Source organism: Chiloscyllium punctatum, chromosome 4 (genome assembly GCF_047496795.1).
Source record: "Chiloscyllium punctatum isolate Juve2018m chromosome 4, sChiPun1.3, whole genome shotgun sequence".
NCBI lineage: Eukaryota > Metazoa > Chordata > Chondrichthyes > Orectolobiformes > Hemiscylliidae > Chiloscyllium > Chiloscyllium punctatum.
This window is the reverse complement of record NC_092742.1, coordinates 42656328-42681790: the sequence shown is the minus strand read 5'-3', so window position 1 is coordinate 42681790 and position 25463 is coordinate 42656328. Positions and strand designations below refer to the sequence as shown.

Sequence of the window (25463 nt, the reverse complement as noted above, 5' to 3'; positions counted from 1 at the left end):
GGACTGGATGGGCCGAATGGCCTTATGGTCTTCTCATCACAAAGGAGAAGTTCCTGGGGATGCTGAAAGGACTGGAGGTGGTTAAATCATCTACACCAGATGGACTACACCTCCGAGTTCTGAAGGAAATAACTGAAAAGATTGTGAAGGAATTAGTGATCTTTCAGGAATCACAAGAGTCAAGGAGGGTTGTAGAAGACAGGAAAATGGCTAGTGTAACGCCCCTATTTGAGAAAGAAGTGAGGCAGAAAACAGGAAATTATAGGCCAGTTAGCCTGACCTTTGTTAGATTTTGAAGTCCATTATTAAGGATACGATTGCAAGTTACTTGGAAGTGCATGGTAAAGTAGGGCTGAGGCAGCATGGCTTCATCAAGGGGAGGTCTTCTGAGGAATTCTGAGATGGTTAATGAACAAGTTAGACAATGAGCCAAAGGACATGATCTGTTTTGATTTCAAAAGGCCTTTGACAAGATGATACACAGAAGGCAGCTAAATAAGACAAGATCTCATGGTGTTAGGGGCAAGTTACTGGTAGAGAGGATTGGCCCACTGGCAGAAGACAGAATGGGGATAAAGATGCCTTTTTCAGGGTGGCAGCTGGTGAGTAGTGGAGTTCTGCAGAGGTCAGTTTTGAAACTAGAACTGTTCGTGTTATATATGTATGTTAACAATTTGGATGAAATAGCTGAGGGCTTTGCTAATTTGCAGATGATACACTGGTGAAAGGGAGGTTACGGGGAGCTGCAGAAGGACTTGGACAGGCTAGGAAAGTGGGCAAAGAAATGGTAGATGGAATATAATGTGAGCAAGTGTGAGGTTATGCACTTTACTTGGAAGAAAAGGGGTGTAGATGACATTTTAATGGGGAAAGGCTTTGGAAATCTGAAATGCAAAGGGCCTTAGGACTCCTAGTTTGGGATTCTCTTAAGGTTAACATGTAGAATCAGTTGGTGGTTAGGAAGGCAACTGCAATGTTAGTATTCAGTTCAGGACAGCTACAATCAAAGAACAGGGATGTACAGCTGTGGCTGTATAAGGCTCTGGTCCGACTATGTTTGGAATATTGTGAGCAGTTTTGAGTCTGGTGCCTAAGGAAGGATAGCGTATTTAAGAAAGTTCAAGGATTGCAGGAGAGTGGAGTTGAGAAATATAGCAGCTATGATCCAATGGTGGAGTAGACTCGATCTGCCAAATTTTATATATAACTTAAGCTATCCTTATTTAAGAAAGGGAAGAGGAAAGCCAAGGAATGATAGACTAGTGAGCTGAATACCTGTTGAAAAACTGCTATAGTTCATAGTTTAGGATGGTTAAACATCAATTTTTTTTACTGTTCAATGTGACTTGACATGTATAAGTAGGGTTAGTTTGTCCAATTAGAACAGACCTTACAGGAATGAAATTCGGAAACCCTTCATGCAGGTATGGTAGACACTTGGGGGTTCTCCCAAAAACAAGGTTTATACTGGATCACTTGTAAATTTTCAAATGGAATTTGTTCACCAAAACTGTTAAAAGATGTGGGGTAAAGACAAATATGGAGGTCGGTTACAGATTAACCAAGATTTCTTAGCATGGTGTATTTTGCTCAGTGGCCTACTTCTGTTTCCAAGCTTCTGGAAACATCTTGAAGGATAACCTGAAGAGGCTGTACAGTAACTTTTCAGGATTTTTGACTCTTTGGTTCATAAGATGACTAGAACCACATTTATTGCCTATCCCTAATTAACCTGAGAATATTGTGATGAATCATCTTGAATCATTTCAGTCCTTGTGCTGTGAATAGATCTGCAGTGTTATTTGAATTTTGAGCAAACATTAAGTGCCAGTGATATATTTCCAAATAAAGATGAAATGAACTTTGTGTGAAGCCTGCATGTGGTGATCTGCTGTCCTTGTTCTTTTTGGAAATAAGTTTGATTTGATTTACATGTGACTTACTGTTGTCACATGTACCAAGATAGTGAGAAGTATTGTTTTGCATGCTAACCAGAAAAATTATACCTAACGCAAGTACATCAAGGTAATAGAACAGAATGCAGAATATAGTGTTACAGCGACAGTAAAGTGGAGATATAGATAAGGTATGAAAGGTCCATTCATTAGTCTTTGACAGTTTTAGTCACCCTTCTATAAGAAGGTTTTTTAATTTAAATTTGCTCATGCAATGTGGATGTCTCTGGCTGGACCAGCATTTATTGCCTGTCCCTCATTGCCCAAAGAGGACAGTAAAGAAATGAGCACATTCCTGAGAGTCTGAAGTCATATCTAGGCCAGACCAGGTAAGGATGTCAGATTTCCTCTCCAGAAGGACTTTAGTAAACTGTTAGTGGGTTTTTCTGACAATCGACAATGGTATCTCAATCCTCATTAGATCCTTAATTCCAGATTCATTATTGAATCCAAATTCCACCATCTGTGTGGCAGGATTTGAACCTAGTTCCTGAGAACATCAGCTGCGCTTCTAGATTAATAGTTTAGCGGCAATACCACTTTGCTTTTGTCTCCTATTAACATGTCAAACTTAAGAGGGTGCAGAAAGATTTTGAGCCATGTTGCTGTGGTGGGGTGCTTTTCCTTGACCGTAGGAGGCTGAGGGGTGACCTTTATAGAGGTTTATAAAATCCATGATTGCATAGATAGGGTGGACAGTCAGTCTTTTTTCCTAGTGTAGGTGAATCCAAAAAGTGGAGGACATGGGTTTAAGGTGAGATGGGAAAGATTTATAAAAGTTCTTAATACAACAGGACCTTGACCAGATGGGCCGAGAAGTGGTAGATGGACTTTTAATTTAGATAAATGTGAAGTATTGCATTTTGGTTATGCAAATCCAGGCAAGACTTTAACACTTCATGGTCGGGTCCTGGGGAGTGTTGTTGAGCAGACACCTTTTAGTGCCACTTCATACCTCCTTGAAGGTGGAGTTGCAGGTAGCTGTGTGCCTTTATTGGTCAGTGCATTGAATATAGGAGTTTGGATGCTATGTTGTGGTTATAGAGGATATTGGTTAGGCCACTTGTGGAATACTGCGTGCAATTCTGGTTTCCCTGCTATACCACAGATGTTGTTAAATTTTTTAGGGTGCAGAAAAGATTCACTGGGCAGCATTCATAACTCTAATTTCTAGTTATCTTGGGCAGCGTAGTTGCCATACTATTAAATTTGAAAGGGTGCAGAAAAGGTTTACAAGGGTATTGCTGGAGTTAGAGGGTTTGAGCAATTGGGAGAGGTTGTATATGCTTGGGCTATTTTCCCAGGGCATCGGAGGCTCGGGTGACCTTATTGAAGTATATAAAATCATGAGGTGCATGGGTAGAGTGAACAACCAAAGACACTCTCCTAGGCTGGGGGGTGTCCCAAAACTAGAAAGCATAGATTTAAGGTGAGGGGGAAAGATTTAAAAAAACCTGAGGTACAACTTTTTCATGATGTGGAAGTGTTGGACAGGGTTGGGCAAGGTCAAAAATCACACGCAAGGTTGTAGTCCAACAGTTTTATTTGAAAACAAAAACTTTTGGTGCCTCACTCCTTCACATGCAGAAGCAAAGTTTTCCGCACAGGGTGGTGCATGAATGGAATGAGCTTCCAGAGGAAGTGGTGGACAATGTTTGTGAGAAGATTTGTAGCTCAGGTGCTCGTTGTTGTGGTTCTGTTTGCCGAGCTGGGAATTTGTGTTGCAGACGTTTTGTCCCCTGTCTAGGTGACATCCTCAGTGCTTGGGAGCCTCCTGTGAAGCGCTTCTGTAGTGGTGGAGGCTGGTACAATTACAACATTTAAAAGGCATCTGGATGGGTGTATGGATAGGAAGGGTTTAGAGGGATATGGGCCAAGTGCTGGCAAATGGGACAGGGTCAGATTGGGATGCCTGGTCAGCACAGATGAGTTGGACCAAAGTGTTTCCATATAGTATCACTCTATATAGCAGGCAAGAAGCTGTTGGTATATCTCCTAAAATGTTTCTATCTTCTCCCTGATAGATGATGGAAGAGAGAGTAATGAGGGTGGTAGGTGTCTTTGGTTATATTGGCTGATTGCCTGAAGCAGTGGGAAGTGCAGTCTCAGTGGAAGGAAGGTTGGTTTTCATGATTCACTCGGCTGCATTCCCAATTCTGATTTCTAGCTGTCTTGGGCAGAGCTGTTACCATACCAAGCCATGATGCATCTGGGCAGAATACTTTCTGTTGATCAACAAAAATTGGTAAATGTCATTGTGGGAATGCTGAATTTCCTTACTCTCCTGAGGAAGTAGAGGCATTAGTGTGCTTTGTTTACTGTAGCTTCGATGTGGATGGTCCAGGATAGATTGGTGTTATTTATTCACGAGTTTGAAACTCTTGACCGTCTCGGCCTCATTGCCGTTGATACAGCCGGGCTTGATTTCTACTCCACTCCCTAAAATTGATAACCAACTCCTTCGTTTTGTTGACATTGAGGCGGGGGTTGTCTTTACATTATGCCACTAAGCTGTCTGTGTCTTTCTTGTACTTTGTCTTGTCATTGTTTGAGGTCTGACCCATTATGGTGGTGTCGTCAACAAATTTCTAAATGGAGGTGCTGAGGTCATGTACGGATTAATAGTTGAGGACCCATCACTGATGTTTGTAACATTCCACCTCTTTCATTTTGCCAACTCAAAGTGACCCATTATGCTTGTTTCCTGTTAAATAGTTCATCCTTTTGTCCAGCTAATATGCTACCCTGTAAACTTTTATTTTGTGTAGTAACCCTTGATTATATTGTGCAAGTGCCTTTATTTGAACCTTTTAAGCCTAGAGTTGATTTTCAAAACAATGCAAATAACTTGTTTGGCTTTTAATTATGCCTGTGTATTTAAAATGCACTTTTAAATATGAATCTAACTTCTCTTTCTAGAAATAGAAAATGTACATCAAAGTTAGTGCTGAAGAAAATAAGCTAATGAACTTTGTTTATTGTGTCATCTAATTTTAGTATTTTGTGCAGATGATTACAGATTTTCAAACTTGATCACAGGTCTAAAAACTTCAATGTTTCTCAATATCGAATTGTTGAAAAGGCTGAGTCACAAGTCATGTCATACTGTATATTGGAGAATGTAAGGATATAACTTTTAGGTGTTATGAATTTTTAATTGCGATATTTTTTCTAAAATAATAGGACTCAAGCAGGCATTGGAAACAGTAAATGACTACAACCCCTTGATGAAAGATTTTCCTTTGAATGATTTGCTGTCTGCAACTGAACTGGATAAAATCAGACAGGCACTAGTTGCAATCTTCACTCACTTGCGAAAAATAAGAAACACAAAATATCCTATTCAACGAGCATTGAGATTGGTGGAAGCAATTTCAAGAGACCTCAGCTCTCAGTTGCTTAAAGTCTTGGGAACCCGAAAGTTGATGCATGTTGCTTATGAAGAATTTGAAAAGGTAGCTTTGTCATTGTTCTACATGCTTTGCTAACTTGTATGGCAGTTTTCTAAGTGCGCATATTCTCACTAATTACACTGTTACATTAATGCGGAGCTAACTATGGACTTATTTTAGGTCATGGTGGCATGTTTTGAAGTGTTCCAGACATGGGATGATGAGTACGAGAAGCTTCAAGTTTTGCTTCGTGATATAGTTAAACGAAAGCGAGAAGAAAATCTTAAGATGGTGTGGCGTATCAATCCTGCTCATCGTAGACTGCAGGCCCGTCTTGATCAGATGAGAAAATTCAGGCGACAACATGAGCAGCTAAGGGCTGTTATTGTTCGTGTGCTTAGACCTCAGGTAATTTTAATGCACAGGAGTCTTGACCAGTGGAAGCTGGCAGTTATACAGTATACAGAAGAACCTCAATTATTCAAAGGACATGAGCGGGAGTATTTTATTCGGTTAAACGAATTCTGGATAATCGGATAACATAGTTTAGCCAAGCATTGGGACCTTGCAATCTTGCCGGATAATCTGATAATCGAATGCTGGATAATCAAGGTTCCTTTGTATTAACAAAAATAGTTTCTCAATGTGGTGTCGACAAAGCTACATTTATTTTAATTTTTGTGACTTAAGACACAAGGATCGACTTGAATATGAATGCTGAGACTCTGTACCCATAGATTATAAATAGCCAAATTTAAACCATAGTTTATACTTTTTTAATCTTAATTATTTAAACATTCTTGTGTGTGGGAAAGAATTATTTAACAATTGTAACTCGAAGCGCAGAATAATTGGAATGTCAAGAGTAGGGAAAATACCACTCTTATTTGGCAAATTCTTCGGGTGTCTACTGGTTAGTTGCTGACATTGGTCATAATTTTAAAGTGCCAAAGTATTTTTTTGTTTGCTTTAGCCAACTTTATAGCCATGATTGTCCCATTTATGTTAGGATATTCCTTTTCAAACAAAAACCCTTTTTTACATTTCTCTGCTATGCTTAATTCTGGATCTGTTATTTTTCCCTTTTAAAGGTGACTGCAGTTGCTCAACAGTCCCAGGGAGAAGGCCCAGAACCCCAGGACATGAAAGTAGCAGAAGTTCTATTTGATGCAGCAGATGCAAATGCCATTGAAGAGGTGAATCTTGCTTATGAAAATGTCAAGGAAGTTGATGGGTTGGATGTTTCCAAAGAAGGAACTGAAGCTTGGGAAGCAGCGCTGAAGCGCTATGATGAACGAATTGACAGAGTTGAAACACGTATTACGGCCCGTCTAAGAGATCAGCTTGGCACTGCAAAAAATGCCAATGAAATGTTCAGAATATTTTCCAGATTTAACGCTCTCTTTGTTCGTCCTCACATTCGAGGTGCTATTCGTGAATACCAAACGCAACTCATTCAACGTGTGAAAGACGATATTGAAGCCTTGCATGACAAGTTCAAGGTGCAGTACCCACAAAGCCAAGCTTGTAAAATGAGTCATGTCCGTGACTTACCTCCTGTTTCGGGATCTATCATTTGGGCAAAGCAGATTGATAGACAGCTTACTGCCTACATGAAGCGTGTAGAAGATGTTCTTGGTAAGGGCTGGGAGAATCATGTAGAAGGGCAGAAACTGAAACAAGATGGTGACAGTTTTCGTATGAAGCTCAACACACAAGAAATATTTGATGACTGGGCAAGAAAGGTCCAGCAACGTAATCTTGGAGTGTCTGGTCGTATCTTCACTATAGAAAGCACACGTGCTCGTGGACGTAGTGGGAATGTTCTGAAGTTGAAAGTAAACTTCCTACCTGAGATTATTACACTTTCCAAAGAGGTTCGCAATCTTAAATGGCTTGGATTCCGTGTTCCACTTGCAATTGTCAATAAAGCTCACCAAGCTAATCAGCTCTATCCATTTGCTATTTCATTGATTGAAAGTGTTCGTACCTATGAAAGAACATGTGAGAAGGTCGAAGAACGGATTTCAATTTCTCTGTTGGTTGCTGGCCTGAAGAGGGAGGTGCAGGGATTGATAGCTGAAGGAATTGCGTTGGTCTGGGAATCCTACAAATTAGACCCTTACGTACAGCGTTTGGCAGAGAGTGTTTTCAGCTTTCAGGAAAAGGTTTGTCTACGATACTTTTCTATTTTAATTGCTCTTTATGCATGTCCCAAGTTTGATTATTCTTTGTATTGTTGATTACAGTTAATTAGTTCTTTCACTATTTTCTACCTTAAATGTTTAATTTTTCTGCAGACTGTTTATTGTAGAATTTCTAAGTGAGAAATGTGAAAGGCCCAAGCTGTTCATAACTTTATTGCTGTATGTATATATTCTACAAAAGTGGGAAAGCTACAGGAAAAATTCAATTCAACTAAATGAATAGTAGATAAGTTATCTGCATATATCTTTAAGGTGGATGATCTTCTCATTATCGAAGAGAAGATTGACCTTGAAGTTCGTTCTTTGGAAACCTGCGTATATGACCAGAAAGTATTTTCTGAAATCCTGAACCGTATCCAGAAAGCAGTTGATGATTTAAACCTCCATTCCTATTCCAACTTGCCAATCTGGGTCAACAAGCTGGATATTGAGGTAAGAAATGCTCATAAACAGAAATGGTGTTGGGAAATGTGTATACAACATATATTTTAAAGTGAAAGATTATTTTACTTGAGAATTCACTAACTGAACTGTTTTTATAGATTGAAAGGATCTTGGGAGTTCGTTTACAAGCTGGATTGAGAGCATGGACACAAGTTTTGTTTGGACATGCTGATGACAAAGCTGATGTTGACATGGATACAGATGCCCCACAAACCAGCCATAAACCAGGAGGTGACCCAAAAATCAGAGTAAGATTTATCTGCTTCTACAAAAGGCATTAACTTGTTTGTTTAAATACTATGAAAATACTTTCACTCTTGTCACATTGGCTGTAAGAGCTTAAATTTCCAGTAGTATCCATTTAAAGTTATAAAAAGCAGAATAGCACTAGGATTGTATATTGTAAGACATGTAAAAATTCTACTGACTTCAACATGAAGTGTATATGAGAATAAATTAGCAAGCGACATAATTGGGACTCGTGATTTTTAAATGTATAAAGTAATAGGGTAAGTTAAAGCAGGTGCAGAGCTAGCTGCAAAATGTTATGGAGCAGAAACTATGACTGACGCACTGAGTATTTTGTATCAGTCTTCACTGAAGAACGTATTTCTGCAAATATCACAAAGGGTGTGATTATGGAGGATATGGATAAGCTAAAATAGATATCATGATTTCTGTACTTTTAGGTTAAACAGGATGCAGACTAGCTTGCAAAGGGTAAGTAAGGAAATTGGATTCTGTGGCTAAAAGCTTTCCACACTCCATGGTGGCTCCAGATGGTTTCAAGTAGTATAGTACTTCAAAAAACAAAAGGGAGACTGAGCAGTTATAGGCTAAAGGAGCCTAACATCTGTAATGGAGCGGTTTTAAAAATACGAACCAGAGAAATAAACTATTTGTTGCTAATTAACACATGGGTTACTAAATTAAGATGGCGTGTATTTGTTAAATGCTCATTTTATTGGACTGGCTTGAGCTTTTGAAATAGTTAAGGGGCTGTGCAATTTAAGTCTCAAAACTGTCATACAGCATAAAAACAGGTCCTTCAGCCCATGTTTATGGGAACCAACAAATACTAATTACAGCAATTCCATTTTCCTGATCTTTGTCTATAGCCGAGTATGCCCTCGCATTTTAAGTGCTCATTCCGATGCTGCTTAAATGTTGCAAGATCATCTGCCTCTACCACACTCTCAATTTTCCTCTCAACCACTTACAATTCACATTTTAAATTTGTGCCCTTAGGCCTTAGGCATGTCTGCCATAAGGAAAAGATTTCTTTGATCTATCCTGTCTGAGTCTACTTCAATCAGAACCTCCCCTCAGCTTCCTCTGCTACAAGAAAAATAAACGAGATTTATTGTTCATCCCAGGCAACATCCTGGTAAATCTCCTCTGCACTCTCTCCAGCGCAATCGTCTTTCTGATTGTGCAGTTCTGTTTGCCGCACCTTTTTTTTTCCATCTGTGGTCTAACTAACATTTTATAAAATTTCTGTAAGACTTCCTTGCTCCTATATCCTATGCCCCAACTAATGAAGACAAGGAAAAGACATGTTTGTAGGGATTAAAGGGCAAGTAGTTGTTTGGATACAAAGTAGGTATTAGTAGTGAGCTGTTATCTCACCTGGAAGGAACTGTCTCCCCATGGTTAAATGCTGAGCCAACTCTTTCAGTTGTATGTTGATGACTTCAAATTGGATGTACTGGACCTGATTCCAACATTTGCAAATGAAAAGCTTAAAAATGTCTTAGTGAGGAGGATGTAGACTTCAGGGTGGTGAAATTGGCAGATATTTGACAGATGGAATTTTAAAGGAGAGAAATATGAAGTGATTCATTTTAGCAGGATGAATGATGAAACTTGAATACTATTTAAAGGTATTACAGGAAATCTAGAGAACTGGGTAGTACGTTTACAAGTTTTCAGTGGCAGCTGGACAAATTGAAAAGCTGCTTAAAAAGAAGATAAGGTATTCATGGCTTTATAAGTAGATATGCAGCACAAAATCAAGGAAATGATGTCAAACTATGGGACTAGTTTGGAATATTATGAGCATTTCTGAGCATCACTTTAGGAAAGTTACAATGACCTTAGTACAAAGGAAAACTACTTCAATGATAGGGATGAAAGAATAGTTGTATAGAGATTAGAATAATTCCCCTTTTGAATAGAGTAAATTAACAAATATATTAAAGGGTTTGGAATCTTTACGAGCTTATTATAGATAAAATAGGGGAAGACCGTTGCTAGTGGCAGAAAGAGGAGTAAGTGGGGCATTATAGCTCCTCAGCTTTTCTTCAAATTTATATTAAAATAAAGGGAAAAGGTTCTGCACCAGATTCTGTGTTTTAAAGAGGAGGACTGGGCAAATACTTGAAAACTAAAAACACCAAAGACTGGGAAAGAGAGAAAATGGCTTGCTTATGGTTCAGAATAATGCCAGAAATGCATATTTGATTTCTGTTCCAGTTAAAGCAGATCTGAACCCGCTAACTTCCCCCTGACAATCTTATAATGAGAAACAACCCAAAACTCAAAGCTTGGGGTCAAGCATCAAGCTAAGGATATGTCTTTGGAAAGAGCACATATGAATGAGAAAAGAGCAGATGGTGGGACTAATTTAATAGCTGTTTTGAAAAGCCAACAATGCACAGTTAACTAAATGACCCATGCTGTAACATTCTATCAATGTCTGTTTCTAATCAGTCAACTCCCAAGACAGAAGTTGGCTACCATTAAATCTGCAATAATGCACTTGATTAACATATTCAAACACTGATAACCTGGATATAAAACCCATTGTGAGAATGTATTTCATTTCAGTGTTTGTTTGTTTCTATTAAATGTTTTCTGGCATTTCTTCTCTGGTGCTGAAGTTGTCTTGAATAGATTTAAATAAGGAAATATTTATTCTTCAAGAGACTTTGAAAACTCTTTTCTCGTCCTCTTACTTATAGAACATAGTACATGAACTTCACATCACAAATCAGGTCATTTATTTGCATCCACCAATCGAAGACTGTAGATATAAGTTATACCAAGAGCTGTTTAGCTGGAAGATGATTATTCTAACACTCCCTAGAATACAGAGTCAACGATATCAGGTGAGTAAAGAGTGACTGAAGTTTTCTGTTTTATGGAGGGATTTGTTCATAATGTTAATTTGATATGAAACCTTGATTGGCATAATTTATGTAACTTTCAAAATCAGAATGAATGTGTTTTCAGTATGGTTTCCTATTCAACTTTGCTTATTTCATGTGCCGGCCGACAAATAAGACCGTACATAGAAGATTCCTCTAATCGTCGTGTTCCCCGTGGTCCTACTCATGCTCATGTAGTCTGTAGCTTTATTTGTCCCACCCAAGTACATCCCCTCACATTTGCCTGGATTGAATTCTGTTTGCCATGATCAGTCCATCCAGCCAGCCTTTCTATATCTTCCTGTAGTCCAAGGCTATTGTTATCACTGTTTAATACACAATTAATTTTCATATCATCTGTGAATGTACTGATCAACTCTCCTGCATTCAAGCCTAAATCAATTATACCACCAGCAGAAAGGGCCCAATACAGATCCCAATGCGTCACCACTAGACATTGGCTTACACTCACAAAACACTCAATACCAAAGGTACTTTGTCGTCTTAGCGGTTTTAAACTTTGGTTATATGTTAACTAGATTATGTAATTGTGATTCTTTAGCTGATATGCTGACTATTAAGCTTTGCTGGTTAGTTTACTCTTGATGGATTTGAAATACTAGTGACTCAAATTTTGGCTCCATTTTTAATTTTTGAAAGTTGTAGTGAAGTTATTAATGTGACTTGGAATTCTGTAAGATACCTTGACACAAAGTAACTTTCCTTTTACAAACCCCATATCTGCAAAATCTGACTAGGTTGGCTTTCAGTATGAACTGTCTGAAGAGGAGAAATTTTACCGGAATGCACTCACAAGAATGCCAGATGGGCCAGCTGCTTTGGAAGAAGCTCATGAAGCTGTAATGGGAATTGTCAGAGAAGTTGAAAAATATGTCAAGGTAAGCATTTTGAAGATTGCTGTACCTTGAAGATTATTGTACCTTGGGTCTTGCTCCATTCAACAAATCCTTCTACATGTGCTACATTTTTCTTGTTAGGTTTGGCTTCAGTACCAGTGTTTGTGGGATATGCAACCTGAAAATATCTATAACCGTCTGGAAGATGATCTGAACAAATGGCAAGCTCTGCTTGTCCAAATCAGAAAGGCCAGAGGAACCTTTGACAATGCCGAAACTAGAAAGGAATTTGGGCCTGTTGTCATTGATTATGGAAAGGTAAGAGTATTAAATCAGAGACTTTTCTCTTTTATGTGGTTTAAACAAAAGCTTCATTAGCCTGTTTATTGAATAGCCTTTTTGGTAAGATATAAATAGTCAGACTTGAAGTGTTAACATGGAGCAACTATTGTGATTACTCGAGGTCTTTGATTTGTCCAGTTAGTGAAAGTCGTTCTGTGTGCTTGTTTAAATTCTTCTAGGTGCAGTCAAAGGTCAATTTAAAATATGATTCTTGGCATAAGGAGGTTCTTAGCAAATTTGGACAGATGCTTGGTCAGAATATGCAGGAGTTCCATTCTCAGATTTCTAAGGTAAGGAGTGTAAGCTTTGATACAATGTGTGCAGCATTTATAGATTTTTGCCCATTGGTGTCCTGACTCTAAATGTTGACTTTTTAAATATCCAGTCTCGTCAAGAGTTGGAGCAGCACTCAGTTGATACTGCTAGTACTTCTGATGCTGTGACCTTCATAACCTATGTGCAGTCTTTGAAGCGCAAGATCAAGCAGTTTGAGAAACAAGTAGATGTAAGTATTGGGTATTACTTTTTAATTTCATCATTACAGATGACTGTTCTATAGAATGAAAATACAAATTTCTTATTTTTGTTCCCTTTCACTTTACTTGGTATTACAGAGTCAGAGTTGTACAGTACAGAAACAGATCCTTTGGTTCAAATTGCCTATACTGACCCAATATCCTAAATTAATGTAGTCCCATTTGCCAGCATTAAGTCAATATCCCTCTAAATCCTTTCTATCCATGTACCCATCCAGATGCCTTTTTCAATATTGTAATTGTACCAGCCTCTTCCATTTAATCTGGCAGCTCATTCCATATATGCCCCTTAAATCTTTTTTTTAACCCCCCCCCCCCCCTCCTCACTTTAAACCTATGCCCTGTAGTTTTGGACTCCTCTACCTTGGTGGAAAAAGACCTTTGGCAATTAGCCCGGTCCATACCTCTCATTATTTTTATAAACCTCTCAGGACATCTTTCCCTATTGCCCACTGAACTCAAATATTAGCTTTTTGTGTTTGAGGACTTCCAAATCCCCCCTCTTTTTTTAAGCTTTCTGCAATCTTTCTCCATTTAAATAATCTTAGCTCCTCTTGTGAAATTGCATAACTTTTATTTGCATTTTCTCACATTCCCTCCGCCAAGTTTTTTTCACGCTCGCTAAATCTGTCTACATCCCTCTTCAGATTCTATCATCCTCAGCACTTGACATCCCATGTTTGTGTCCATCACAACCCCGGCTATAGTATTCTACTTTTCCTCCTCTTCCACGTCATTAATCGGTTTTGTAAATTATTGTGGCCCAAGCAACGATCTGTGTGGCTCTCCTACTTAGTTTCCATCCTTAAAATATCTCTTATCCCAACTTCTGTTAGTTAGCCACTACTTTATTCATACCTGTATACTACCTTGCAAAGCTGTATGCTGTTATAAAGTAACCTAATGGGTGTGGTTACCAAACACCACCTGAAAATCCAAATACATTGCATCCTCTACTTTCCCTTTATCTATCTTGCTTGTTACTACCTCCAAAGAATTCTAGTAAATTTGTCAGGCATGATTTCATGTTCTGCAGAGTGAAGCATATAGACTATTTTTCAATCTTTAGCTTTATCGCAATGGCCAACGCTTACTGGAAAAACAGCGGTTCCAATTTCCTCCATCTTGGCTTTACATTGATAATATTGAGGGAGAATGGGGCGCTTTCAATGACATTATGCGTAGGAAGGACAGCGCTATTCAGCAGCAAGTGGCTAATCTGCAAATGAAGATTGTTCAAGAGGATCGTGCTGTAGAAAGTCGTACTACTGATCTCTTGGGTGAATGGGAGAAAACCAAACCTGTGGCGGTAAATGATTTTCCATATTTCAAACCTTTTTAGAAATTGGTTTTCCATATCTTCCTGTCATATGTTACATGGTTTGCACTAACTCTCTACATTATTTTCTATGGTTCTAGTTGTACTTTTCAAGGGTATATAACCCAAAAAAACTTTATCTGAAGAAATATGTAAATATTTCGTCTACTATAATTTTTGCATAAGTTGTGAAACAATGCATCATTAGTCAGAAAAGGAAATGTTAGTAAAATTATGTCTTGAAATGTTTTAATCTAGAATTAGGACAAAAGTCATATTGCTCGTGCTAGTGTAATTTAAGAAATAACAAACTCCAATTATATGAAGTACAATATGTATATATTAATTATATTAAAAAACGTACTGGTTACTTAGGGGAATCTTCGTCCAGAGGATGCCCTGCAAGCACTCACTATCTACGAAGGAAAATTTGGTCGTCTGAAAGATGATCGTGAAAAATGTGCAAAAGCTAAAGAGGCTTTGGAGCTGACTGATACAGGATTGCTCAGCGGAAGTGAAGAACGAGTACAAGTATGTATTCTAACAAGTTTTGAAGTTGAGATTTGATATGGTGTGCGCAACTACTCCTGGCATAAATCAGGCAACTAGTTGTTGATGGAATTTCTGTGCTGCTGACAATCTTGGCCACTTTCAGCACTGTTCTGATTCTTGGTGGGATAGAGAGAGGGGAAACCTGTTATAAAAGGCTTTGTTTTAATGGGTGTTGCTTCATTTTCTGGACAATGCCTTTTTTAACAAGTATGTGATGTGAAGTGAGTGGGAGAGTCACTGTCACAGCTAATTTAAAGGGCAAACCTTGGTTAAAAAGTATCCTTCTATTTTGGTCTGGACAGATCTATTATCTGCATGTCCCTGCTTGATCTTTCTTCTGATTATGGACATTTGTGGCTTGTATCTTGAATATAATTCTCACCAATGCTTCCTATTGACTACAGCGCTTAAATTCACCCTTTACCTTCACTTTGATTAGGTTGCTTTGGAAGAACTGCAGGATCTCAAAGGAGTCTGGTCTGAGCTGTCCAAAGTCTGGGAACAAATTGATCAACTGAAAGAACAACCATGGGTTTCCGTGCAGCCACGCAAAGTATGAAATGAACTTACTCATTCTGTTGAAAGTTTATTTTTTTTACACCCTTTTGAGAAGCCCCCTTAGCAAACCGCTTTTAGTATCTATCTGTCTTTTGATGGTTAATTGTAAAGCATGAGTATTCTGTTCGATGGTTAAGAGGTGACGCTTAGGGTGGTGGGTAGAGGATTTTGGCTGATTTGAAAAGAGTGGGGAGAGTACACTTTCTTGTGCCAAGCACATATATACAAAGCAAACAGTTATACACATAGGCCCTGCAGCCAAGTACAGTTGAGTGCTTGTTGAGTTTCCTTGAGCATACAAGCGAATAATAGATTTTTAAAACCCATCTATACATGTTTTAAATGTAACCTAGATAATGCTTTCCATGTCAGTTTGCTTTTGGCTGGTCATAGAAACCTGTTTAGTCAGAGTTTAGTAATGGTAGACCACAGGACAGAGTTTTACCATCCTTGACAGTATCTGTAAACTACAGATTAAGTCCATGTGCTAAGCACACTCCATAGGTACTTAGAAGTGCCACCTTCAGGTTACTGTGTCGCCTTCAATTTAAAAGTAAGTAAAAATAGTACTAACCAGTTAGTACCTCAACGTTTTCTATAAGCCTTAATGAGTATAAATGGCAGAACTTCAAGTATCGTATTCTTCTAGTTGTCCTTGTGTCCAGTAGATGATCAATGCTAACTTCTGGTTATAGTTGTACCAACAGCACAAGAACTATGTCTTTGTCATTTTTCAGGTACTAATTTGGAAATTGTTCCTCTTTCTCCCTAACTTAATGTATGATGCATGTGATATTGTCTTAAGGCATAAAAGACAGCCCCTTAGGATAATGTTCAAATACAGATTGAGTTCCTTATGTTTATACATGTCAATTATCTATAAAAACTATCTCACAGATAACTTATTTCTGCTTAAAATAGCTTCGTCAGAACTTGGATGGGTTACTTAACCAACTGAAGAATTTCCCAGCTCGCCTGCGCCAGTATGCATCATACGAGTTTGTACAGAGACTTCTGAAGGGCTACATGAAGGTATGCCATATAATTTAAATACATTGACAAAAGTTTCTACATACTTGGTCAAACAATAACACATCAATTTAAAAAAAATTGTTTTGTAGATTAACATGTTGGTGATCGAATTAAAGTCTGAGGCATTGAAGGATCGTCACTGGAAACAGCTGATGAAACGCCTCCATGTTAACTGGGTAGTGTCTGAATTAACACTGGGCCAGATATGGGATGTTGACTTGCAAAAAAATGAGGCCATTGTTAAGGATGTGTTACTTGTAGCCCAGGGAGAAATGGCTTTGGAGGAATTCCTGAAACAGGTTAGTAATTTCAAGTATGAAGTGCCTTCATCTTGAGTTTTGAGGGAAGGTCACAATTGAAGAAGGGATAGCTTTGTGAACAATTTAAACCTATTTCCAGAATGGATAAAATATTGGATAGCTACAGCTGTTTATAATTTGTCTTGTATTCATAGCACCAACACTAATCAGTATCTATAAGCCTTAATTAATACAAATGGTAGAACTTCAAATGTCTTATTCTTCCAGTTGTTCACTAGATTTTTGGCCTGCATAGAGTCATAAAGATGTACAGCATAGAAACAGATCCTTTGGTCCAACTTGTCCATGCCGACCAGATATTCCAACCCAATTTAGTTCCGCCTGCCTCCACCCAGCCCATATCCCTCCAAACCCCTACTATTCATATGTCCATCCAGATGCCTTTTAAATGTTGCAGTTGTACTAGCCTCCACCACGTCAGCTGGTAGCTCATTCCATACACACATCACCCTCTGCGCGAAAAAGTTGCCCCTTAGGTCTTTTTTTTTTTATATATCTTTCCCCTCTCACCCTAAATCTATGCCCTCTAGTTCATCTGAAATTAAAATTCACACAGATTTAGCCTTATATCTTTGTCCACGGTTGCTTAAAAATGTGATGGCAAGACAAATTTTCTGCAACGTTTGGTAATCTGAAATTCTGAAACACTGCTTTTATTCAAGTTATCTTCCAAACGTTTGCATTAATTTGGCATCAGAAATGTCAATCATTGGGCTAAATTCTATAATTCTGTACAATTTATCTTGTTTTAAAACTTTCTAACAGATTAGAGAGATGTGGAACTCTTACGAATTGGATTTGGTGAACTATCAAAACAAATGTAGGTTGATCCGTGGCTGGGATGACCTGTTTAACAAGGTGAAAGAGCACATCAACAGTGTATCGGCCATGAAGCTATCCCCTTATTACAAGGCAAGTATTTACGGCGATGTTTTTAACATTTTGTTGCCAAACGCTTTGCCCTCTTTCCTTTTTGAGATGAAATTCTTTGGGATTGTGTTTAATTCCCCCTTCCGGCCTATGTTTTACAATTATACATTTCTGATTTTGAGTTCGTATTTTATAATTTTGCATTTTAATTTCTATTCCTTCATGCTTTCGCTCACATTGCATTAGGCATTGCCAAATTACAAGGTATCTGTGTGTCTTTTGTAGTCATTTTCAATGCAGTGAACTTCTAGTTTTTTTGTTTTGAGACATTTAAGAATTTCTGCTCTGTTCAATTTGCTTGTAGATTCAGCATTGGCTTTCCCAAGAGAATAGTTTGATTATACAGTTTGCAGACTATATATGTTGAACACCAATTTTTTGTGCTAATTATAACATTTCTGTAGGTCTTTGAGGAAGATGCATTGAGCTGGGAAGATAAGCTAAATCGTATAATGGCCCTCTTTGATGTATGGATTGATGTTCAGCGTCGCTGGGTCTACCTTGAAGGAATCTTTACAGGAAGTGCTGACATTAAACATTTGCTGCCTGTGGAAACTCAAAGATTCCAGAGGTATATGAATGGGTTCATATTTAAACACTTATACTGGAGTTTAAGAATTTTTGAATGATCTGACTGTTATTTTTATACAGCATCAGCACAGAGTTCCTAGCACTCATGAAGAAAGTGACCAAATCTCCCCTCGTCATGGATGTTTTGAATATCCCTGGAGTGCAGCGGTCGTTGGAACGATTGGCAGATTTGTTGGGCAAGATACAGAAGGCTTTAGGAGAATACTTGGAGAGAGAACGCTCATCCTTTCCTCGGTAGTGTTTAAATATTTTTTCCATAAAACACGTGACTACACAGTGCTTGAACGAAGAGAAATTACAAGTAGGGAAAAAACTTAAATTTCTAGAGAAACAAGTTGCTTTATATTTGAAAAGAGCAGACTAAAAGACTGAAGTAACATTACATGTTTGAAATGTATGGGCATAAGTATATGAAATGTGGTGAATAACATTGAACTATAATCAAAAACAGCTATTTGGTAATATCATGTAATTGCAGTCATGGGAACTGGGATTTGCCATAGTAAGAACTGAGTGTTTATTATTCAAGGGTACAAATGTTTAGAAGCAATCGAGTTAAAATGGTAGGTGGATGAGCAGCGCTCATTAAGGAACATATTGTAGTGTAAAAAGGGGATGTCGTCGAGAGGCAAAGACCAAATCCATTTGATTAGAGATGAAAAACAATTTGCAATAATAAGGAAGTGAGATATATTTCCAAAAATTACTTAGAAACTCATCCTTGTCCAGTATATTCTTAATCCAACTAAGAGGGAGGAATTGTTAGGTCTGGTGCTGAGAACTGAGGAGGGCCAATCCTCTGTTGGAAAACACCTTTTGGTAAGGTTGATCATATCGTAGAATTTTAATAATGCAGGAAGACATGGCGCAATTTTAGATTGAACTTCAAACTCAAAAGTGGTCTAACTTCAATGGGACAAGAGGGTATTTAGACTGGGTAGAAAGGAACCAATGGTTGTCAGGAAAAGCCAATAGATCTATGTTTGAGGGGGTATTTCATGTACAGTCTTAAGAGCACTTCAAAGGAAAAATAAGAAGTAAAACCTTGAATGAAGGAGATTTGTTTTATTATATTCTCAATAAATTGAGGCATGGCAGGTGAATTGAGTGAGAACCAGGCTAAATAAAGTAGAGAGGATCTGAAGAGGGAAACATGACTGACAAGGAAGAATAGGAAAGTAGAATGACAATTAATGTAAAAGGGAATGAGAAATAGTCTGTCAGTATGTAAATAGTACATACTAAGAGATTAGATGGGGCATGTTTGCAAAAAAAGGGCAAGGGAGCTTAGAGGCCTAGGGCCAGGCTCATAATAGTGTTTATGAAGATAGAAGATGCTGACAAAATAATAGCAGAAGAAATGGGTAAAGGAAGTGGTTGGATTCAAAAATTGATTTGAATGTACGTAATGGACAGGCTAGCTAAACTTAGATAAATTGACTGACTGGTGTGGGTGGTTGGCATCCTAGGTTACTAAAGTGGCATTGGTGACCACAGAAGACCTAGTCAAATAGTAAAAATCTCTGTAGGTACAGAGATGTTAAAGGATTGGAGACTGGTAAATGATATTGCACAGAAAGGATAAACATTTCTGGTAATTAGAGGCTATTATGATGAAGCAAAGTGGTGGAGAAGGTATTAGAATTGGTAAAAATGTGGCATGTGAATTTTGGGTTAATTGAGAGCCAGCGCAGATTTGTAAAAAAAAAACTCATTATGCTTGACCACTCTAGTTGAATATTTTGGAGAAACCAATAACTTTATAAGGATTGCAATGGATGTTGTCTGAGAATTTAATGCAAGCTTTGAAAATGTCAGACATTATTTTGTTATTCCAAAATAGGACAGTGAATGTCAACTTGGATTTAACCATTGTTTAAAGTACATAAAACAGCTAGTTGTAAATTGCTTTTCAAACAGTGCTGTTATGCCAATGCTGCTTAGGGCATCAAGGTTTAGTGATAAGTCCACTGAGAATAGCTTTCATTCCAAGACACTCAGTTGAGAACATTTGAATCTTTGACCCCAGCTTGGGTCTTTTAGAATCTTAGTCAAGTGATATTACACTATATCATCATCTCCTTGTTCTTGAGATGGCTGGCAAAACTGGTATTTATTGCCAATTCCTAATTTTCTTGAACACTGCTGTTAGAGGGACGTGCCACTGAAAGCATGTCAATGTCATTGTAAGTCAAGATGTTGTGTGACTAGAAGGGCAACTCTTTCAGGTGGTTTCCAGGTATCCAGTGCTGTTTCTTTGGAGTGTGCAAGCAGTGGAGAGTCCAGTGTTATGTTAATCTTTATTATGAGAGGGTTTGAATAGGAGAGTAAGAAAATCCTTGTGATTTTAAGGTTTTGGTTTGACCATATTGAGTAATATGTATTGTTCTTGTCTGAGGAAGGACAAGCTTGCTGTAAATTAGGCACAATGAATATTCTTCAGATTGTATATGAGCTGAGATGGTTGCCCTCTAAATGGGAGATAATCTCATTAAAACAACGCTCGGAAAGGGCTTGACAAGGTGGGTGCTAAGAAACTGTCTTTCCTGTTTGTATGTTTAGAATTAGGGGTTTTGTCCAATTTAGGACTGAGATGAGCAAAGGTCTCTTCCCTTAGTCTGAAATGTAATTGATGTTTGATTCTGAAGATCACAACTGAGTTCAGTAGATGATTGGACAGTAAAGGGATAAAAAGATGTGGGATAGGATTGGAAAGTAAAATTGATATTGTTCAACTATGAATTTATTAATTGGTTAGAAGACCATGAAGGAGTAGATATAGATCTTCAGCCCATCAAACCATTCATTGAGAGAATGGCTAACCTGATAACCGCAATTCCATTTTCCTGTCATTTCCCCATAACTCTTGTTTCCCTTTCTGATTTAAAAAAAATCAATCTCAATTTTGATTAACAATCCACCCTCTCGAGTCCATGATACTTTTGTAAGAACATTTCCTTTAATTCTTATTATGAACAGGAGTAGGCCCTTCAGCCCTGTCTGCCAATCAATGAGATCATGGCTGATCTACACCTAACTCCATACACCATAACACCTAACACCCATATCCCATAATACTTTTGCTTAATGTAAACTTCTGTCTCTGATTTAACCTGAACAACTGATCTAGCTTGAACTGCCATTTGTGGAAGAGAATTCTAAATCTTAACCACCCTTGTTTGTAGAAGTACTTTCTATAATTTTTCCTGAACAGCAATTAGGTGTGGCCCTGACTTCCAGGCTATGCCCATTAGTTCCAGGATCCAGCAAAAATTGTTTATTTACTCTTTCTTGCTGTTAATATATTTGAAAACTCTAATCTGTTCACCCCAGATGTTCTAAATTTTAGAGAGAGCAAGCCTAATTTGTGTAACCTTTACCTAATACTTAATCCCCCTGAAGTCCAGGTTTCATTCTTATAAACCTACATTATACTTGCTTCAACGTCGCATATCCTAAGGTGTGATGCTTAGATCTGTTGTCAGTATTACAAGTGGGGTCTAACGAGAGGTTTTTTTATAGCTGGTTTTATGACTTTTGCATCCTTAAAATTCAGCCCTCTTGATATAAAGGCCAACTTTGATTAGCTGCCTTGATTATTTTCTGCACATTTTTATGGCTTTTTAAAGATCTATGCACATGAACGCTTAACTATATTCAACTTCGAACTGTCCAGAAAGTGCCCTGTTCTGTCCTTTTTGATCCAAAATGGATAACTCACTTGCTTGTTTTGAAATTATCTGCAATTGTTATGCTCATTCCCCAAGTCTATTAATATCCATTAGTAATTTTATACTACCATCTGCATGTCTACGATGCTGCCTAACTTTTTATCAACAAATTGCAAGTCATTAATAAATGTGCATAATTGAGGCCTTGCATAGATCTTTGTGGGACATCACTAGTCACATCCTGCCAATTTGAGTACCTATTATCCCTACTTTCACCTGCCACTCAACCAATTTCCTAGACATGTTCATAATTTGCCCTCAAATCTTTGGGCTTCTGTCTTCGTTAAGTCTATTACATAGAACTTTATCAAGTACCTCTGGAAGTCTGTTTAAACAACCTGAACAGACATTCACCTGTCAACTTTGTTTACCTCTTCAAAACAAAAAGAAACAATTTGAGGTTTGTCAGGCATGACCTATCTGTCATGAATCCATGCTCTTTGTCCTCTATTGAGCACTTCAGATTTTCAGTTAGTTATCCTTGATTATAGACTTCAACAATTTCTCCTCCACAGATATTAGGCTGACTAGTCTGTAATTTCCTGTTTTCGCCTTTAGCCCTACTTTAAAAAGCAGATTAACTTGCAATTTTCAAATCCAGAGGGATGACTCCTGAATCTCGGAAACATCTGTAGATACTCTAAATTTTTTTTACTGTACATCACTCCTTCCTTTTGCTTCTGAAGATTGAAACCTTCAGGTCCTGGGGATTTGACCATTAATTTCTTTATTATTAATGATTTTAAGTCCCTGTTTTGATCCACTGTTAATTTCCTCTGGGTTTATAGCAAGCTAGCCTCCTTTTCTATTGGATATACTGAGGCAGACAAATTAAAATCTGGTATTTCCCCATAGTCATTGATATCCCCACTTTCAGTCTTTAGTGGATCAACATTGCTCCTGAGCACAGGATTTCTGTTTTGTTTATGTTGCTCTAAATGTTCATTGATTTTGATGCCCTTCGCCAGTTTTTCCATTTCTGGTCCTTTGGTCTTTGTATCTGTCCCATTCAGCAGGGCGTGTTGTGTTTTGTATTTTTGTAAGTCCTTTTAGTAATATATTATTTCTTTAGTTGTTCATGGCTATGGTTTTTTCCCCTATGAAGTGTAGTTTTTTTTCCCCTCTCTGGTATAAACTGGTTCTGTATTGCACTAAATGTTTCTTTACATCCTCCCACTGTTCTTCAGTTGTTTTATCCATTAACAGATTTTCCAGTTTACTGTGGCAGAGTAGCCTAATGCTGCTTACCTTTTGTTACGTATCTTAGTGTTCATTAATAATCATATCTATATTTGTACTGAATTTCAGATTTTATTTTGTTGGTGATGAGGACTTGCTGGAAATTATTGGCAACAGTAAGAATGTGGCTAAATTGCAGAAGCACTTTAAGAAGATGTTTGCTGGTGTTTCTAGTATCATTCTCAATGAAGATGCTACTGTTGTCTTGGGGATTGCATCACGTGAGGGAGAAGAGGTATATTTACATGTTTACTTCATTTCTTAGCTTTGTCATCTCAAGTTCACTAGTATATTGTTTAAATGTAGCAGAAAGCATACTTGGTATGATTCAAGTGCACCTGATTCTTTCAATTTAACATTGAGGACCTACATACATTATCTGACAGGTGCTTTTTAAGACTGCTGTTTCAATCACTGAGCACCCTAAGATTAATGAGTGGCTAACCTTAGTGGAGAAGGAAATGAGGGTTACCTTGGCCAAGTTGCTCGCTGAATCGGTCACGGAAGTTGGAATCTTTGGTCAAGGCACTTCAATTGATGCTGCTGACTACATTTCCTGGATAGATAAATACCAGGTATGTATGCAGAAATGAGAATTAGTAATTTGAAGTGAAATTGCAGTGTGGGGATAACTGGATATTCTTATCTTTAAATGTAGGCCCAGCTTGTTGTCCTTTCAGCTCAGATATCATGGTCAGAAAATGTGGAAAATGCCCTGAATAATAGAGCGAGTGGTAGTCAGTCCCCACTCGCACCAGTCCTAGTTAATGTGGAAGCTACTTTGACTGTGTTAGCAGATTCTGTGTTGATGGAACAACCAGCACTTCGTAGGAGGAAACTTGAACACTTGGTGAGTGAGCATCCTTTGTCCGTTGAGGTCAAATTTTAGTGCTGCCAAGGACAATTTATGTTAAATTGAAGATGTCCAGCAAACTTTGTTCCAACTTAGTGTGCGTTTTACATTGAGGACCTCCTGATCCCATAGGTGCCAATTAACAAAAAGCGTGTTTGTAACATACTTTGAAACGCATTCTCAATTTGTCTTCAATATTTCTCATCTTTTTCCTATATCAAATGTTTATTTTGAATGTTTAATGTATAATGTGCAAATGCATAATTGACTCCAATTTTGACAATTGCACAAATGTAAACTGGTTATATGAACACATTTAGCTTTAATTACTAAATATTGTCTGTTACAGATCACTGAATTGGTACATCAGAGAGATGTCACGAGAATGCTGATCAAGAACAAAGTAGATCAACCTAAATCTTTTGACTGGCTCAGTCAAATGCGATTCTACTTTGATCCCAAGCAAACTGATGTTTTACAGCAGCTATCCATACAAATGGCTAATGCAAAATTCAACTATGGTTTTGAGTACCTCGGTGTTCAAGATAAACTTGTACAAACTCCTCTGACAGACCGTTGTTACTTGACTATGACACAGGCTTTGGAAGCTCGCCTTGGTGGTTCTCCGTTTGGTAGGTATTGAAACATCTGTTCAAGAGTTTAAGAAATGTTTTATTCTCATGGTTTAGCTGCACTAAGAACATTTAAATGACATTTTCTTATCTATTAATGATGTCTATAGATCATACATGAAAAATACTGATGATCCCTAGTTTGCCTCCTGGGTTGTGGTGATCAGCATAATTGGGGAAGGGGACAGAGTAGAAAATGAGTGCATCTCATTATGGTCTGGTAACCAATCCTGTAAAGCTCTGATTTAGTGACATCTGATGGCATCGTGCTTGGCAATACTGCTGTCCACAGTAAGGCTGACACACAGCCACATCTTTGGCCAGTAAAACACCTTAAAAGCATTGGCCTCCACCGATTGTTTTTTCTGTTCTTATTTGAATTTCTCTCTCCCATGAATTTTTCAAATGACCGAAAGCAAACTTATTCCCAAAGCAGAGCACAAGTTTCCAGTATGAGAATTTCTGTGATGTCATACCGTTGGACAAGTGTAAACGCTCTTGATGTATTTTCAAATAGTTGCAAGCCACAAGTGGCATTTGCTGTATCTTGAGGGTATTGTTTGAAAAGCTCATTGACTTGAATGTAAATGGAATGTTATAAGATGTTCTGGATGTAGGTTTGCTCACTGAGCTGGAAAGTTCATGAAAACAAACCTTCCAGCTCAGCGAGCAAACCTACATCCAGAACCTCAACCTGAGCTACTAATCTTCTCAAAACCATTTATAAGATGTACTCAGTCTGAATTCAGTACAATTAAAAATAGTCTTCTGCCAGAAAGTTAAATAAGAATAACAGTAGAACTGAAGAAGACTATGTGGCGATAC

The 25463-nt window shown here is 38.0% G+C and overlaps 1 protein-coding gene across 2 annotated transcripts in view; it reads left to right on the top strand.

Moving 5' to 3' along the window:
• The window catches only part of dync1h1 (dynein, cytoplasmic 1, heavy chain 1), a 96968-nt gene that overhangs the window by 10075 nt on the left and 61430 nt on the right, over positions 1 to 25463 (top strand). For both annotated transcript variants that reach the window (XM_072568489.1, XM_072568491.1), the window contains exons 6-27: positions 5139 to 5410; positions 5528 to 5755; positions 6439 to 7515; positions 7807 to 7986; positions 8097 to 8246; positions 10962 to 11108; positions 11906 to 12046; positions 12146 to 12322; positions 12526 to 12636; positions 12732 to 12851; positions 13952 to 14191; positions 14576 to 14731; positions 15192 to 15305; positions 16232 to 16342; positions 16432 to 16641; positions 17428 to 17574; positions 17997 to 18163; positions 18244 to 18417; positions 23223 to 23388; positions 23540 to 23728; positions 23812 to 24003; positions 24356 to 24638. In XM_072568489.1, the coding sequence (XP_072424590.1) occupies positions 5139 to 5410; positions 5528 to 5755; positions 6439 to 7515; positions 7807 to 7986; positions 8097 to 8246; positions 10962 to 11108; positions 11906 to 12046; positions 12146 to 12322; positions 12526 to 12636; positions 12732 to 12851; positions 13952 to 14191; positions 14576 to 14731; positions 15192 to 15305; positions 16232 to 16342; positions 16432 to 16641; positions 17428 to 17574; positions 17997 to 18163; positions 18244 to 18417; positions 23223 to 23388; positions 23540 to 23728; positions 23812 to 24003; positions 24356 to 24638 (4752 nt within the window). The remainder of the gene's footprint in view (positions 1 to 5138; positions 5411 to 5527; positions 5756 to 6438; positions 7516 to 7806; positions 7987 to 8096; positions 8247 to 10961; positions 11109 to 11905; positions 12047 to 12145; positions 12323 to 12525; positions 12637 to 12731; positions 12852 to 13951; positions 14192 to 14575; positions 14732 to 15191; positions 15306 to 16231; positions 16343 to 16431; positions 16642 to 17427; positions 17575 to 17996; positions 18164 to 18243; positions 18418 to 23222; positions 23389 to 23539; positions 23729 to 23811; positions 24004 to 24355; positions 24639 to 25463) is intronic.